Genomic DNA, 16,298 nt, shown 5'->3' on the forward strand with positions numbered 1-16,298 from the left:
TGTTGGAATGGCTTCATGCACCCCACCCCCCCGATTCTACAAGAAAAAGGCAGAGAAACTGGCTTGTGCACAGGCCTGCATCCTACACTAGCTCAACACAACTACGAGACAAACAAGGAGGACACAGAGATGGGCAGAGGTGGTCACAATGGTGGTGGGTGCTTTGAATACTGGATGGTGTCCAGAGCAGCCCCAATGTCATAATTCTTGGTCTGGAGAAGCCTGGTGAGCCAGCCGCCTTCATCAGAGAACCCCATTGACAGCATCTGGGACAGGGACTCGATCAGCCTTGGGTCAGCCTCTGCCAGAAACAGTAAGAAGCCATGAGCAAGGATCACTGAGCCCCATGTGCAACAACCCAAGGACAGACAGTGGCATCCCAGCTTTAGCCAGGAAGTACCTGTTGCCCACTGGGGGATCTCAAGCCCTTCCAGGAATCCTCAAGAAGCAGTGGCTGACAAGCATTTTCTGTAAAAAAAAGGCCAGCCTATAACTGCTTCTAGCTGGCTGTGCCACAACTACTCAGCTCTGCCACTGTCGCACCAAAGTGGTCAGATTGCATGGAACAAATGCGTGTGGCTGTGTTCCAATAAAACTTTATTCATGGGCACTAAAATCTGAATTTCTTTTCTTTTCCTTTTTTGTTTTAACACAGTTTGGCCGGGGCTGGGTTTAAACCCACCACCCTCGGTATATGGGGCCGGTGCCCTACTCACTGATTCACAGACGCCTGAAATCTGAATTTCATCTAACTGTTGAATCATTCTTAGCCCATAGGCTACAGCATGCCCATTGCTCTGAGGTACAGAAGATAACACACTACTGGCAGCCCAAAGGCTGACTCACAGGTTATTCCACACTTTGCTGTCACTCTGGGTAGAGTGCGCTGGCATCACAGCTCACAGCAACCTCCAACTCCTGGGCTCAAGTGAGTCTCCTGCCTCCACCTCCCAAGGAGCTGGGACCACAGGCGCCCGCCACAACACCCAGCTATTTTTTGCAGCTGTCGTTGTTTGGCAAACCCAGGCTGGATTCAAACTCGCCAGCTCAGGTGTATATGGCTGGCGCCCTAGCTGCTTGAGCCACAGGTGCTGAGCCCACTTTTTTTTTTTTTTTTTTTTTGAGACAAGAGTCTGACTATGTCACCCTTGGTAGAGTGCTATGGCATCATAGCTCACAGCAACCTCAAAGTCTTGGGCTAAAGCAATTCTTTTTGCCTCAGCCTCCCAAGTAGCTGGGACTATAGGCTCCCATCACAGCGCCTGGCTATTTTTTAGAGACGGGTCTCACTGTAGCTCAGGGTGGTTTTGAACTTGCTAGCTCAGGTGATCCGCCTGCCTCAGCCTCTCAACAGGTGTGAGCCACCACGCCTGGTTTGTTTTATGTGTCACTGCCACATGATAATAGGAACCCAAACTGGTATCGGCTATCTCTTTTATTCAGGATGATGCTCTGGCTGCCACAGTCCCCACCCCACTCTGTTGCTTTCCAAACTGCTCCATTCATATGGTGGCTTCCTGCCTGGCTCCTACAGGGATCTTAGCCATGAACCCTGCTCTAAGGGCAGCCCTCTACATGCAGAAAGTGAAGATGGTCTGCGTCCCTTGTTCCAGTACCACAAGCCAATGCCTTGCCTTCTAGCCACACCTGCCTTCTCCATTCTTGGTCCAGTGTTACGTCTTGGAAATTACTGAAAGTAACTGGGCTCACTTACTATCACTCAGTATAAAGGACAAAGCGCACCCTGATCATCTCTGCGTCTACAGACAAGCTCCACACAGAGAACACTGTGTCTTTTGGTTTATGTTGCTAAAATCAGAAGGTGACAGGAAGCTCAGAAAGAGAAAGGAAGGAATACAAAATCTCCTGCATTCACTTGCCTGGTGGAAGATGTGGGTACAGGGCAGCTTCCTTCAGCCCTGTGGGTCCTTCCTGAGAAGGGTCCAAAGAGCTTGGCCCTTCTGAGTCTGGCATCTGTAAAGACTGGAGTTCACCTGTTGATGGGTCCACTTCTTTTGAAGACAAATGGGTCCAGTCATCATCTCCTCCGGAACAGTTATCAGATTCCATCTGTTCCTGAAACAAAACTCACCATGAACATACAAGGGACATGAGCAACAGGCCAGCCTGGCCACAGTACCAGTTCCCAGAAGGGTCCACATGTGTGAGCGAGGGTGGGGTGGGGTGTGTGTGTGTGTGTACTTGTGCCTGTAGGCAGGGCTGGCAAGGAGCCACAGGCAACAGTGAGCCACTCACAAAAACCAAGTATACATGGCGTAGTTTTCTTTACAAAGTTCTGGCAGAAAGTTCAGTGACTTAAATGCCATAACATGACTCTGCAACAGGACCAGGGTCCTGTGGGCTGCATAGGTGATAGGGATAAGGCAGCAGTGTGGGGCGGAAAGCTCTAGGGGCAGAGGCAGGCGGGTGTGAGCTTGCCTCAGGCTGCCCCACGGACTCCAGGGCGATCTTTTTCATTTGCTCTGTCAGAGACTGCTCGGGGCCTTCAACGTTCCCTTCTGGCTTGCTGGGGTCAGAAGAGCAGCTGCTTGGCTGAGAGCTACTCTTCTCTTCTGTGCTGGAACTCTCAGTAGAAACAGGCATCAGGCGGCTTCTTTTCCCTCCATGTTCCACATCAATATCAACTTCGATGCCTAGAGGCCAGGGAGGAAACGGAAAGCTATGATGTCCCCAGAGGATGCGCCTGCAGGTAGGGTCTCGGCATGTGGGGACTGCAGGCTCATGAAGGTCTCCTGTCTGGTCCCCGCAAGCCTGTAAGGACTAGGAAGGTGGTACTCAGCACGTGGACAGACCCTGGACTGTACCATGGAACTTGGCCTCGAGTCAGGCAGCCTGCAGGGGACCCCCACGACACAAAGCTGTGAAGCAGAAGCTTCACACAAAGCGTGAAGTCCTTTGAGATCTTCAAATTCCTTTTGAACTGCTTCTCCCAAAATTCTGGCCCCATTATCTCCTTACCTTCTAAATGCTCTCCCAGTACATCCACCGTGTTGGGCCTTTCTCTTCCTCTAATTTAGTAAAACATTCACCTCAGCTAATATCCAAGGTCAGTTTCTAAGCCACAAAGTCCACAGAGACCTTGTTTTCCCTAAACCATGCAGGACCACAGGCTGCATAGTCTCAGCTGGCTGTGCCAGGCCCTAAGAACACGGTGAGACTACGTGTGGCCAGATGCCCCAGCCACAGTGAAGACCGAGTGCCTCACCACGCCAGCATAGGACCTTTGTGCTATGCCCAGTACACATTTATTTTTTAGTTCAATAGATTTAAGGATACCAGTGGTTTTCAGTTACAGAGATGAACTGCACAGTGAAGTCTAGGCTTTTAGTGTACCCATCACCCAAAGAGTGTACACCATGCCCTATACACTAGGGTTCTCCGCAGGGAGGTGGGCGGGCCCTGCCAGCGAAGCATGAGGCCCCAAGGATGGCAGGACAGGGTGGCCCGTGCACCTCTAGGCTCATACACACCAGGGATAGCGGGTAGAATCACCTGCACCATTTTTTTTTTTTTTAATTTAAATTTATCCAAGGACTGACACCCACAGCTTAGAGCCAGCAGTTCCCAGTGGAAGCTTAGCGCACATCCCCGGCCTCCTCATGCCTGTGGTGAGCCTGCTCTTGCCCGAGGCTCCAGTTCACGTTTGTTTGTTTCTCTAGACCAGTATCTACCATCCTTCCCCATTCGGTGTTTAGGTTAGTAGCATTTCATAAATATTATTCTTTGCTGGGCCAAGCAGTGGACATGACTATGTCCTTGTATAGATTTTTGTTTTCCTCTACTAACAATGCCCTCTTTTCTCATTTGCTAACTTTCCCCGTTTCTCCAGCAACGTCTCTATGGTTTTGTATAGAGTGAAGCAGATCAGAGGCCCTATGAGTTCGGTATTTTCCCTGAAGAGTGCCCCACAGCCCCAAGCCTCCTGCTCCAGCCAGGGCTGCCAGCACTCTGGGCAGGGGCCTGGCTGCGCGGCGGGGACAGCCTTTACTCGGCAGACTCCTTTTTCCTCTCTCCTGTTAGGTCCCCTGTTTCCTAACACCTTTGTTCTCAATTCTGGGTTTGTTCATTTAGTTCATACCACAGTTAACATCCTGCTTTCATACACATTTTAGGTGAGTACAGAATTTTACGTTGAAAAACCTTTTAACTGACTTCTGAAGTCATTAGTTGTTCAGTCTCCTAGCTTCCCATGTTTGCTCTTCATTATTCCCAAGCATGTAAGTGCCCTGAAGAGCTATAGGAGCCCCTTCCTCATATGCAAGGCTCTGACATTTGACAAGCACAAGCTTTGCTGTGGGGTCTTTCTCAGTCATTGTCCTAGGGCCCCTTTCAATTTACAGATTAACGTCCTTCGTGCCCAAACTGCCTCGTATTCTGTGTTCACATCTTCCTTTTGGTTTTCTGTTCTCTTGCTGGAATTCCTTTTCATCCTATATTGGGCTTCTAAGATTGATCTTCTATAATAATTTTCTCATCTTTTCTCTCCTCTATTTTTTTTTTTTTTTGAGACAGAGCCTCAAGCTGTCGTCCTGGGTAGAGTGCCCTGGCATCACAGCTCACAGCAACCTCCAACTCCTGGGCTGAAGCGATTCTCTTGCCTCCACCTCCCAAGTAGCTGGGACTACAGGCACTCGCCACAATGCTTGGCTATTTTTTTTGTTATAGCTGTCATTGCTGTTTGGTGGGCCCAGGCTGGATTTGAACCCGCCAGCTCAGATGTATGTGGCTGGTGCCTTAGCCGCTTGAGCCACAGGCGCCAAGCCTCTCCTCTATTTTTTTTTTTTGCATTTGGAATATTTCCTTGACACAATCTTAGAATCTAAGCCTTCAGGGTGGTGCCTGTGGCTCAGTCGGTAAGGCACCGGCCCCATATACCGAGGGTGATGGGTTCAAACCCGGCCCCGGCCAAACTGCAACCAAAAAATAGCCGGGTGTTGTGGCGGGAGCCTGTAGTCCCAGCTACTCGGGAGGCTGAGGCAAGAGAATCGCTTAAGCCCAGGAGTTGGAGGTTGCTGTGAGCTGTGTGAGGCCATGACACTCTACCGAGGGCCATAAAGTGAGACTCTGTCTCTACAAAAAAAAAAAAAGAATCTAAGCCTTCTTCTTTTTTTTTTTTTTTTTTTTTGTAGAGACAGAACCTCACTTTATCACCCTTTGTAGAGTGCCATAGTGTCACAGCTCACAGCAACCTCCAACTCCTGGGCTTAGGTGATTCTCTTGCCTCAGCCTCCTGAGTAGGTGGGACTACGGGCGCCCGCCATAACGCCCAGCTATTTTTTTGTTGCAGTTTGGCGGGGGCCGAGTTTGACCCACCACCCTCAGTAGATGGGGCCAGCGCCTTAGGCGCCCTACTCACTGAGCCATAGGCACGGCCCGAATCTAAGCCTTCTTTAGAAGTTTTTCTTTTCTGGCTCGGCAACTGTAACTCAGTGATTAGGGTCCCAGCCACATACACTGGGGCTGCCGAGTTTGAACCCAGCCCAGGCTGCCAAACAATGACAACTGCAAGAACAACAACAAAATAGCTAGGCGTTTTGGTGGGGACCTATAGTCCCAGCTACTTGGGAGGGTGAGGCTAGAGAATTGCTTAAGCCCAAGAGTTTGAGGTTACTATGAGCTCCAACGCCATGGCATTCCATCCAGGATGACACAGTGAGACTCTGTCTCAAAAAAAAAAAAAAAAAAAAAAAAAGTTTTTCGGGCGGTGCCTGTGGCTCAGTCAGTAGAGCGCCAGCCCTATATACCGAGGGTGGCGGGTTCAAACCCAGCCCCGGCCAAACTGCAACCAAAAAATAGCCGGGCGTTGTGGCGGGCGCCTGTAGTCCCAGCTACTCGGGAGGCTGAGGCAAGAGAATCGCCTTAAGCCCAGGAGTTGGAGGTTGCTGTGAGCTGTGTGAGGCCACGGCACTCCACCGAGGGCCATAAAGTGAGACTCTGTCTCTACAAAAAAAAAAAAAAAAAAAAGTTTTTCTTTTCTATTATTTTTTTAATTTTCAAAACCTTTGTTATTCTGTTCCCTTTGCTATCCCTTTTGTAGCATCCCACTCCTTTATACGGATAAAATCTTTTGTCTCTCACTGAGAATGTTGTCACTGTCTTCTCGGTGAAGACTTTTCCCTGTGCAGAGGCTTTCCGTAGATGTCTTGGTAAGCCTGGCTGTCTGACACTAGTGAGGCACTAAAAAACGGCCAACAGGAAGCCCTCTCTTGTCAGGCCAGGGCCATCATTTGCTTCCCCTCTGCACAGTGACTAGGGCCCAGTTGGCAGGAGCTAGGACTCTTCTGAGGCTCAGCCTCCCTCAATAGGGACTCCCATTTCCTGCCTGGCCAAGGAAACAGCTGCTGGGCCCACTGCTCACTCATGATGCCCAGTGTCTGGCTGGTGCCCTACCCTGCTCTGTGTCCCTGGTATCCCATAGCTGAAGCTTCCCTGGGTCAGGTGCCACTGGAGTCAAACATCAGGTCTCCTGCAAGGGTTGGCAAGGGCCATCACCTGGCTGAGTGGAGACCTGGAGTCTTAGTGACCTTTACTAGAGGCTTTCAACCTGTCCCCTTATTCCCTGGCGTGTTACTCACACCTGTCTCCGATTCCTGGCACCTGAGCAAAGAGTCATGCTTCCATAGGAGCCCCATGCAGGCACGTAGGTCTCTGACGCCTCTGCAGGTGCCTACCACACCCATTCATTTTCTGTCTTCCAAAATCTGACATCTTTTATCTCGACAGCTTTCTTTCCCTTTTCTTCTTGTCCACGTTGCTTTATACCCCTTTCCTTAAGTCTTTACTGGGATTTTAATAGAGTTGGAGGGGGCAAAGCTAAGAGCAGACTTAACTACAGCTACCTCTGTCTGCAGTATTTAAATTGTTTCTCTTTAGGTTGGGCGTGGTGACTCAGGCCTGTACTCCTAGCAGTCTGGGAGCCCAACGCAAGTAGATTGCCTGAGCTTATAGGTTCAAGACCAGCCTGAGCCAGAGCGAGACCTTATCTCTAAAAAATAGCTGGAGGCGGCACCTATGGCTCAGTGGGTAGGGCGCCAGCCCCATATACCAAGGGTGGCGGGTTCAAACCCTACGGATCGGCAAAAAATAGCCAGGCAATGTGGCGGGTGCCTGTAGTCCCAGCTACTCAGGAGGCTGAGGCAAGAGAATCACTTAAGCCCAGGAGTTGGAGGTTGCTGTGAGCTGTGGGACGCCACGGCACTCTACCGAGAGCAATAAAGTGAAACTCTGTCTCTACAAAAAAAAAAAATAAATAAATATTTGGATGTTGTGGCAGGCGCCTGTAGTCCCAGCTACTGCGGAAGATAAGGCAAGAGAATCACTTGAGCCCAAGTGTTTGAGGTTGCTGTGAGCTATAACTCCACGGCACTCTACTGAGGGCAACAAAGTAAGACTCCAAAAATAAATAAATAAATAAATAACAAATAAAATAAATTGTTTATCTTTTTTCTAACCTTTCTTTACAAGGTTGAAGCAAACAGAAAAGTTGAAAGAAATGTACATATTTTGGGGCGGCGCCTGTGGCTCAGTCGGTAAGGCACCGGCCCCATATACCGAGGGTGGCGTGTTCAAACCCGGCCCCGGCCAAACTGCAACCAAAAAATAGCCGGGCGTTGTGGCGGGCGCCTGTAGTGCCAGCTACTCGGGAGGCTGAGGCAAGAGAATCGCTTAAGCCCAAGAGTTGGAGGTTGCTGTGAGCTGTGTGAGGCCACAGCACTCTGCCAAGGGTGGTACAGTGAGACTCTGTCTCTACAAAAAAAATAAATAAATAAATAAAAAAGAAAAAAAAAAAAAAAAGAAATGTACATATTTTAAAATGGGTGAGTGATTTGACTCTTCTGTAAACAGAGGAGAAAGGTTATAGATTATAGGTTTCTCCAATTTGAAAACACCCGGATGGTTTATAGAGCTTACAACACCGTGCAGTGGCCTGTGACCTGCTGTCCCCAGAGCCTCTATGTTCGGGTGTGCTTATCAAAGATACTATGACCAGGAAGGCCCGTGCTACTTTACATTCTAAATGTCAGTGACTGCAACCTCCAAGCTAAGAACAGGCCTGGGTCTCAGTGGGGGACTCACTCAGCTGCTTCTTGCTGCACCTATGAAAAAAAGGCCTGGGCTCTGCACTTAGAAGACACTGCTCACTCCACACACACTGCCACTGGGAGCTGGCTGCTGACTCATTCCCCTTGGGCCCCTCCTCTGGGAACAGTCCCTTCTAAGCAGTTCATATGTGAGTCTGACTGCTTTAGTTCATCATAAAGGAAAAATATCCGTAAGTTCAACAATAGTTTCAGCCACAAAGCTTCTCCTCGGCTGTTTTACTGAAACAGTCCTTGTTTTATAGAGCTCCAGGTTCCTCCCTAGTTAGGATAAAGCAACTCTGTCCACTCAGAAGCCTCTAGCCTCCTCCCAAAGGCCTCTGGCACTTCCAAAATCATTCCTGTATGTCTTGAGTGGGGAATCCAGGTCATTTCTGACCAGCTCACCAGCACAGATGCCAAACCCAGAGCCACCAGGAAGTTTCAAAACAAGAGGCCAGGCCCCTCAGGACCTACTTACAAGACCAAGCAAGGCAGGGCCTAGACAGCTGTGCTGTTATAAAATTACCTGAAACTCGGGCGGCACCTGTGGCTCAAAGGGCTAGGGCGCTGGCCCCATATGCCAGAGGTGGTAGGTTCAAACCCAGCCCTGGCCAGAAACTGCAAAAAAAAAAAAAAAAAAATTACCTGAAACTCAACTTTTTTTTTGAGATGGAGTCTCAAGCTGTCACCCAGGGTAGAGTGCTGTGGCGTTACAGCTCACAGCAACCTCAAACTCTTGGGCTTAAGCGATTCTCTTGCCTCAGCCTCCCAAGTAGCTAGGACTATTGGCGACCGCTCCAACAAATACCTAGCTATATTTTTTTGTTGCAGCTGTCATTGTTGTTTTAGCTGGCTCCAGCCTCAGGGTATGTGGCTGGCACCCTACCCACTGAGTTATGGGTGCTGCCTGAAACTCAACTTTTTTTTTTTTTTTTTTTTTGGAGAGACAGAGTTTCACTTTATTGCCCTCGGTAGAGTGCCGTGGCGTCACACAGCTCACAGCAACCTCCAACTCCTGGGCTTAGGCGATTCTCCTGCCTCAGCCTCCCGAGTAGCTGGGACTACAGGCGCCCGCCACAACGCCCGGCTAAAAACTCAACTTTTTAATGAAGTTTCCACATAACAAAATATATACCAATCCTGACGCTCAGCCACGCTTGAGAACCGCTGTTCATTTCTGTGTCCTCCAGATAAACTTCCCATGGTCCCTTATAGCCCATTAATTGGAGGAATATACCTCAAAATTTAACTGCAATCTTTGAGCCCTTTACTATAGCCAGACAGGGTTTAGGCATACTCTTCCTTTTGATGAGACTCTGATCACTGCTCCACCCTCCTTGGGAAGCATAAAGAATAGCAATTTTAGGCCGGGTGTGGTAGCTCACGCCTGTAGTTCCAGCACTTGGGAGGCTGAGGCAGGTGGCTCGCCTAAGTTCACAGGTTCAAGACCAGCCTGAGCCAGAGTGAGACGCTATCAAAAAATAGCTAGGCAGGCTTGGCGCCTGTAGCTCAGTGAGTAGGGCACCAGTCACATACACTGAAGCTAACGGGTTCCAGCCTAGCCAGGGCTTGCTAAACAACAGTGACAACTACAACTAAAAAAATAACTGGGCATTGTGGCGGGTGCCTGTAGTCCCAGCTACTTGGGAGGCAGAGGCAGGAGAATCGCTTGATTGAGCCTACGAGTTGGAGGTTGCTGTGAGCTGTGATGCCACTGCACTCTACCGACGGCAACAGCTTAAGGCTCTGTCTCCAAAAAATAGCTGGGCGTTGTGGCAGGCGCCTGTAGTCCCAGCTCCTTGGGCGGCTGAGGCAAGAGAATCACTTAAGCCCAAGAGCTGGAGGTTGCTGTGAACTGTGATGCCACAGCACTCTACCAAGGGTGACATAATGAGACTCTGTCTCCAAAAAAAAGTGGAAAAATGAAAAAGAAAAAAGAGTATCAAAAGAATATCAACTTCTTTTCTTCATTCTCTCAAGAGCCTCTAACACTAGTACTAGTACAGAACCCATGGGTAGTCTGAGCTGTTTAATTCAGTAGCAGCAATACCAAAATGTTACTGTCTCAAAGCAAAATGAGTGGGGTTGAAGCAGATGGCGATCACACCCTGTAGCCACAGGAAGGGGTGGTAGGCAGTGTCTGGGCACCCCTCCCATCAGCATTCCTTTAGACATTAAAGACAACCTTTGAACTTGCTGGGTGGACACTGCCTGCCACTGCAGTACAAAGATGAGCTCTCTCTTCTAGTCTGTAATCACGATGCCTCATAACCTTGAACTGGAAGTCACCTTTATTTGCTGATTCTCACTGCCACAAGCTTAACCCTGCAGCAGCCACTTTCACACCCTTGGATGTATGAATGCAGCCACAGGAGGTATCTCAGAGCCTACACTGGAGGTCAGATGGCACCATGTCACACCAAGCACCTGCCTCCACTGCTCCCTTCCCCCAAGCTCTGTCATAGGCCCAGCACTCAGAAACACCCATGGAAGCTTTGAGGTTTGCAAACAAGGAGAAAACAATAAATGGCATCTCCACTAATGACTACCCAAGTCCTCAAGTCCAAACCTCAAGGCTCAGTTTAGGGGGAAACGTGGACTATTGTTCTCTCAATGAAGGACAATTGGGGTGATAGGCTGGCCTTGAAACCATAGCTGGTCATCCTCCCTACGGGGATGATCCCAGCCAAATGGTGGTTGATGCTACTTCACTCCATTGTAGAAAGCTTGAAAATTTGTCAAGGAATTTAACTTGAGTTAACCCATCGCTTGGCAAAGGTTGATCTGAGGCAAGAAAACCTCACCAGTGGTAAGGACATGTCAATTACCCATTCCTCTGAAGGATCCCAGGTAAAAGTTACAGAAGGTACCTAGTGAGTTATTGAAGCCCTCAACTGATGGACAAGGATGGACAAGGATGGCTCACTCACCCAGAGGGCTGAGGGCAGCTGCCACGCTCTCCCCCACATTCTTCAGGAAATTCACACTGGGATCCTCTGATGGACCGGAAGCTTTGATTTTTTACAAACAAAAAGATACCTTTAATTCAGTGCTTTTGATACTCGTTACAGTCCTATTCACATTCTTGCCAAGGTCCCTGTCATCCCAGGTGACCTCCACCCCAGTCACCTCCTGGCTTCCTCCCCCTCCATCTCACTCTGCACCCTCCCCGACGTGGGCCTCTCTACCTTCTTCTGTGACCCCTGGTGCTTGGTTACCTCATGGGGCTTACTACGCACAGTAGGTAAATATTGACCACATCCTAGATATGTTATTTATTCAAAGTTAAACAAACATCCTCACCTTTGTTCGAAAGGATGAAGTGAATCAAAAGACACAGTAAGATTAATAAAATCAGAACCTAAAAATGTAGAATGCAAGCTGGGCATGGTGGCTCACGCCTGCAATCATTGCACTTCAGAAGGCTGAGGGGTTCAAGACGAACCTAACTAAGAGCAAGACCCATGTCTACTAAAAATAGAAAATTTATCTGGGTGTAGTGGCAGGCGCTTGTAGTCCCAGCTACTTGGGAGGCTGAGGCAAGAGGATCACTTGAGCCCATGAGTTTGAGGTTACATTGAGCTAGGCTGACAGCATCATGCTTAGAGTTGAGCAACTTTGGCTCTGATTTTCCTAACAATGATCACAAAAGAGAAGAGTGTATCACAGAGAGCCAGAGGCTGCAAGGGCCTCCTTCGTCTACTTGGGGGCACCTCAAGGGCAGCCTGGTGAGGTCAAAGAGCCAAGCAGTAAATTAATGGTCTCAGGCACTTAGGTACACCTTGGTTTCCCCATATTTGAAATGGAGATAATGATCCCCACTTTACAGGGTTCTTGTGAGGATTAAAGGGAAGGGAAGACTTTGAGGTGTTGAGCCCACCATGGGCATGGCAGGGATTCAGGACACACGGAAGGCTGGCTAAGAGACCTGCACACAGGGGACACCTGGCAATTCTCACCATTCAAAATCCACTTCAAATGCAAGCCTCACCTGATTCTGCTGTGGGGCTGGAGTGGGCATCCCCTGCTCGAGGAGGACGCGGACTCCAGTTCCCTGGTGGGCCCATCTCCCAGCCTGGCCACCCAAAGTGCCCATGTTTCAGCTTCCGGAGCCAGCGGCTATGAGAGAAGGCCTGGGGGGGATCAAGCAGACAGCAGGGCAGTAAGGAGCAGGGGCTTCTGCCACCCCGTGTCACACCTGAGGGCCGCATGGAGGACCTGCTCACCTCGGAGAGGTACCCAGAGGGACTGGGAAACACAAGCTTGCTGTGCCCCCTGTGCAGGCCCTTCCCCTCACAGACACCACACAGGTCATAGTTGGGGCAGACACTGCACTTGTAGCGTGTTCCCACCACCGGCCCGTTGCAACCATCGCAGATTACATTGGGGTGCACCATGTTGCGGGGTGCCTCCTGAGCACATGGGGGGCGATGGTCCCGCCGGCACTCCTTCTTCTCTGCAGGGAGGGAAGACAGAACCATTAGGGCATAGTCTCTTGAATTCCTCCCTCTCCCTTGTCACTATGAGACTGTCACAGCAGTCCCACCACCACCACCTCACTCCTTCCCGCCACTAAATCAACAGAGCAACCAAGAGCCTGTGAGGAGGATCCCAGTTCCAGCACCTGTTAACAGGCTCCTATGGCCCAGGCAGCAGCAACACAGCAGGGTGCTAGGTCTGCACACCTTGGGCCTTACTCCTCACTAAGGGCCCCAAAGGTGCCCCCAGCCCTAGGGTAAACACAGATCACTCTTTCTCACGCTAGCACTGCAGTTGTTATATCTCTGTCTTATGCAGCCCTTAGACTCCTGGCTCCTTCTTTGGAAAAAACTCAATTCCTATTTTTTCTCAGCAGGGAGCGTCTGATTTCAGGCAACACACCTTACCTTTAATATAGATTCGAAAGATGTCATCCTTCACGTAGGACATGGCCATTGTCAGTTCCTCATCACTGGAAAAGGCAACCAAGTCCCCGTCCTCATCTAGATTGTTTAAAAGACAGCACATAAGCACCCAGGGACTCAGTTGGACACCTGCCACTTAAGTGGCTGAGGTCAGTACTGAAGGGGTTCCTGTGGGGCTATAAACTGAAGCCCACCTGCCTGAGCCAACAGAAGCAGGGGTAAGGCAAGATGCACCTTCACTCTGGCACTGCTGGATGGCAAGTGCCCCAACCTAGGCCCTGGACCACAGCTGCATGCAGGAGGCAGAGGGCATGTATACATGGGCAGCAGCAATGTCTGGCTGCCTGCTGCTTGGCCTCTGGGCCAGCAGCCCCTTCAGAAAGGGGCCTCCTCAGGCCACATCTGACCTGGCCCAGATTCATCTTGAGCTGTGGAGATGAGCATGGGCGACCCCTCCTATGCCCTGTTCTCAAGGGGCCCAGCCTTCCCCACAATACCTGGGCTTCTGGTGTACTTTACTTTACTTTAGGAGTAAAGGAGATAGCTTATCTGCCTGCTTCCTCCCCCAACAAAGCTAATAAAAACTGTATTTGTATGTAGTCTCCAGTTTTTACACGTTAGCTGACAAGGCTGTAAAGCACCATCATGCAGGCCAAACTGCACCACACAGCTGCAGGCTTTTGGGACACCAAAGCAAAATCACCTATCATAAGAGTGGCACCAAGGGCTCGGTGCCTGTGGCTCGAGTAGCTACACCTGAGCTGGCCTGTTCGCATCCAGCCCGGCCCGCCAAACAACAATGATGGCTGCAACAAAAAAAAATAGCCGGGTGTTGTGGCAGGCGCCTGTGGTCCCAGCTGCTTGGGAGGCTGAGGCAAGAAAATCGCTTAAGCCCAAGAGTTAGAGGTTGCTGGGAGCTGTGATGCCACAGCACTCTACCCAGGGTGACAGCTTGAGGCTATGTTTCAAAAAAAAAGAGTGGTACCAAGGAGGGAACAACCCAAATGTCCCTCAACTAATGACCATATAAAATGTGGCCTGTCCCTATAACGAATATTCAGCCACAAAAAGAAATGCAGTAATATGGGCCACGACTTAGGTGAACCTTGAGCACATTATGCTAACTGCAAGGAACCACTTGTAAGACTACATTGTGTGGGGCACCTGTGGCTCAGTCGGTAAGGCGCTGGCCCCATATACCGAGGGTGGCAGGTTCAAACCCGGCTCCAGCCGAACTGCAACAACAAAAAAAATAGCCGGGTGTTGTGGCGGGCACCTGTAGTCCCAGCTACTCAGGAGGCTGAGGCAGGAGAATCGCTTAAGCCCAGGAGTTGGAGGTTGCTGTGAGCTGTGTGATGCCATGGCACTCTACCAAGGGCCATAAAGTGAAACTGTCTCTACAAAAAAAAAAAAGACTACATTGTATGATTCCATCTATAGGAAATGTCCAGTCAGGGCTTGGTGCCCGTAATCAGTGGTTACAGCTCGGATCACATACACCGGGCCTGCTAAACAATAATGACAACAACAACAACATAGCTGGGCGTTGTGGCAGGTTCCTGTAGTCCCAGCTACTTTGGAGACCAAGGCAAGAGAATTGCTTAAACCCAAGAGTTTGAGGTTGCTGTGAGCTGTGATGCTACGGCACTCTACTGAGGGCGACATAGTGAGACTTTGCCTCAATAAATAAATAAATAAATAAGCGGTGCCTTTGGCTCAAAGGAGTAGGGTGCCGGCCCATATACCAGAAATGGTGGGTTCAAACCCAGCCCTGGCCAAAAACTGCAATAAATAAATAAATAAATAAATAAAAAGAAATGTCCTGTTAGGGGAAAAAAATGTACTGAAAGCAGATGAGTGGTTGCTGCGGGGATAGGAGGATGGAGGGATGACAGAAAGGGTGTGGGGTTTATAAAGTGATGAAAAGATTCTAAAATCTATTGTGATGATGGTCCACAAACCTATCACTATGCTAAAAACCACTGAACTGTTTTCTCTGAATTGGTGAATTGTATAGTATGTGCGTTATAGCTCAATAAAATTACAAAACTAGCAGGAAGGGTGGCAGCACTCCAGAGGGAGGTACCAGCACTGTCCCCTCCCAGGGGCGGGCCTTGGCCACCAGCCTCCCTCCAGGCCACAACCGTCTCCTAACCCCACCCCCAGCAGCCATTGGTCACACTGGCGCAGCCGGAAACCGAACTAGCTCCTGGGCTTCCATCCCTACACTAACACCTCTGAAGAACGTTCTGATCCTGTCCGTCTCCCCATTGCCAATGTAGTTTGTACTCAGCCTGACCTCCGGCGTTCTCCTGGCGCTCAGTTCCCCACCTCTTCTGCCCAAGCGTCCAGGCCGCACTGCCCCGAGCACCCACCCCCCACCCCGCGTTGGTTTATCTGCGTCACTCCCTCTCCTCTGCCAGCTTTTCCTGGGATCTTCTGGGGCATTATCCGAACCTACCACTGGCAGCAAGATGTAACCCGAGTGCCCGCCTCACCGCTCTGTTCCCGCGGAGAGCCAGAGAGGACGCCCCGGCGCGTCCTCGCCAAGATCGGCACCATCATGGAAGGGGGAGGGGTGGCACCTACGCCCCCAGGCCCCAGAGGGCCAGCGCTGAGCAGAGAGGTCAGGGCCCCCTCAGTCACCACTCTTGGTCACCAAGCTGGTACGCCAGGCAGAACTGGAAGCCTATGCCAGCCAGAGCAGAAGCCCCCTTCACGGTCCACCAGATCGCCGAGAAAGAAGGGGGCGATCACCCCCGCCCTGCAGGGCCGGCCGCAGAAGGCCGGGTCGATCCTGCGTGTCCGCACCCCCGCGCGCTCCCGGGCCCTCTCACCGCGGTAATGCGCCTGAAAGCCGCCGGGCCGCAGCGCGGGGAACAGGGCAGCCACCCGGCTCAGTAGACGCTCGCAGGGCCTGGGGCCAGCTGCGGCCTCCGCTTCCGCCTCAGGCTCTGGGCTGAAGCAGAAGCTGAAGCGGCGGATCTCGCGCGCCGCGTCCTCCTTGCCCAGAAGGTAGGCCTTCACGGTGAACGACGCCATAGCCGCCGGTTAGGGAGCAGTACCACCCGCGTCGCCCGCGGTCCGCGGCGCGCGACTTTTGTGGAGAAGGCGGAAGCCCCGCCCCTGCCAGCCCCCTAAGGGGCGTGCCCTGTTCCTGCGGTCCCCACCCCCGCAGCTGCGCGCGAGTTGCCCTGTCTGGGCCCTGCGCCCTCTGCCCCCCGCCCACTGCAGCCCCCTCCGGGTGTCCCCGGTACTCTCATTGCAGACCCCTCACTTCACTGCCTCCAGT

The 16,298-nt window shown here is 51.0% G+C and overlaps 1 protein-coding gene across 1 annotated transcript; it reads right to left on the reverse strand.

Moving 5' to 3' along the window:
- Nucleotides 1-68: 68 nt before the first annotated feature.
- Nucleotides 69-16,128, reverse strand: SQSTM1 (sequestosome 1). The gene is made up of 8 exons (XM_053566990.1): nucleotides 15,844-16,128; nucleotides 12,989-13,084; nucleotides 12,329-12,558; nucleotides 12,094-12,235; nucleotides 11,033-11,113; nucleotides 2,440-2,654; nucleotides 1,881-2,076; nucleotides 69-301 (listed from the first exon to the last, which is right to left on the reverse strand). The coding sequence occupies exons 1-8, from the start codon at nucleotides 16,046-16,048 to the stop codon at nucleotides 144-146; spliced, it is 1,323 nt and encodes a 440-aa protein (XP_053422965.1). The 5' UTR covers nucleotides 16,049-16,128; the 3' UTR covers nucleotides 69-143.
- Between the last annotated feature and the right edge of the window lie 170 nt (nucleotides 16,129-16,298).

The sequence above is a fragment of the Nycticebus coucang genome, chromosome 17, assembly GCF_027406575.1.
Source record: "Nycticebus coucang isolate mNycCou1 chromosome 17, mNycCou1.pri, whole genome shotgun sequence".
In the NCBI taxonomy this organism is placed as follows: Eukaryota; Metazoa; Chordata; class Mammalia; order Primates; family Lorisidae; genus Nycticebus; species Nycticebus coucang.

Bases quoted from the DNA above. Each gene is read 5' to 3' on its own strand.
- SQSTM1 (XM_053566990.1), bottom strand. From the start codon at position 16,048: ATGGCGTCGTTCACCGTGAAGGCCTACCTTCTGGGCAAGGAGGACGCG. The intron at 11,114-12,093 runs GTGAGGCTTGCA...AAAAAATCAAAG, and splicing joins CAGCCCCACAGCAGAATCAG to CTTCCGGTCCATCAGAGGAT. The intron at 302-1,880 runs GCAAGTGAATGC...TGTTTCTGGCAG, and splicing joins GTACCCACATCTTCCACCAG to AGGCTGACCCAAGGCTGATC.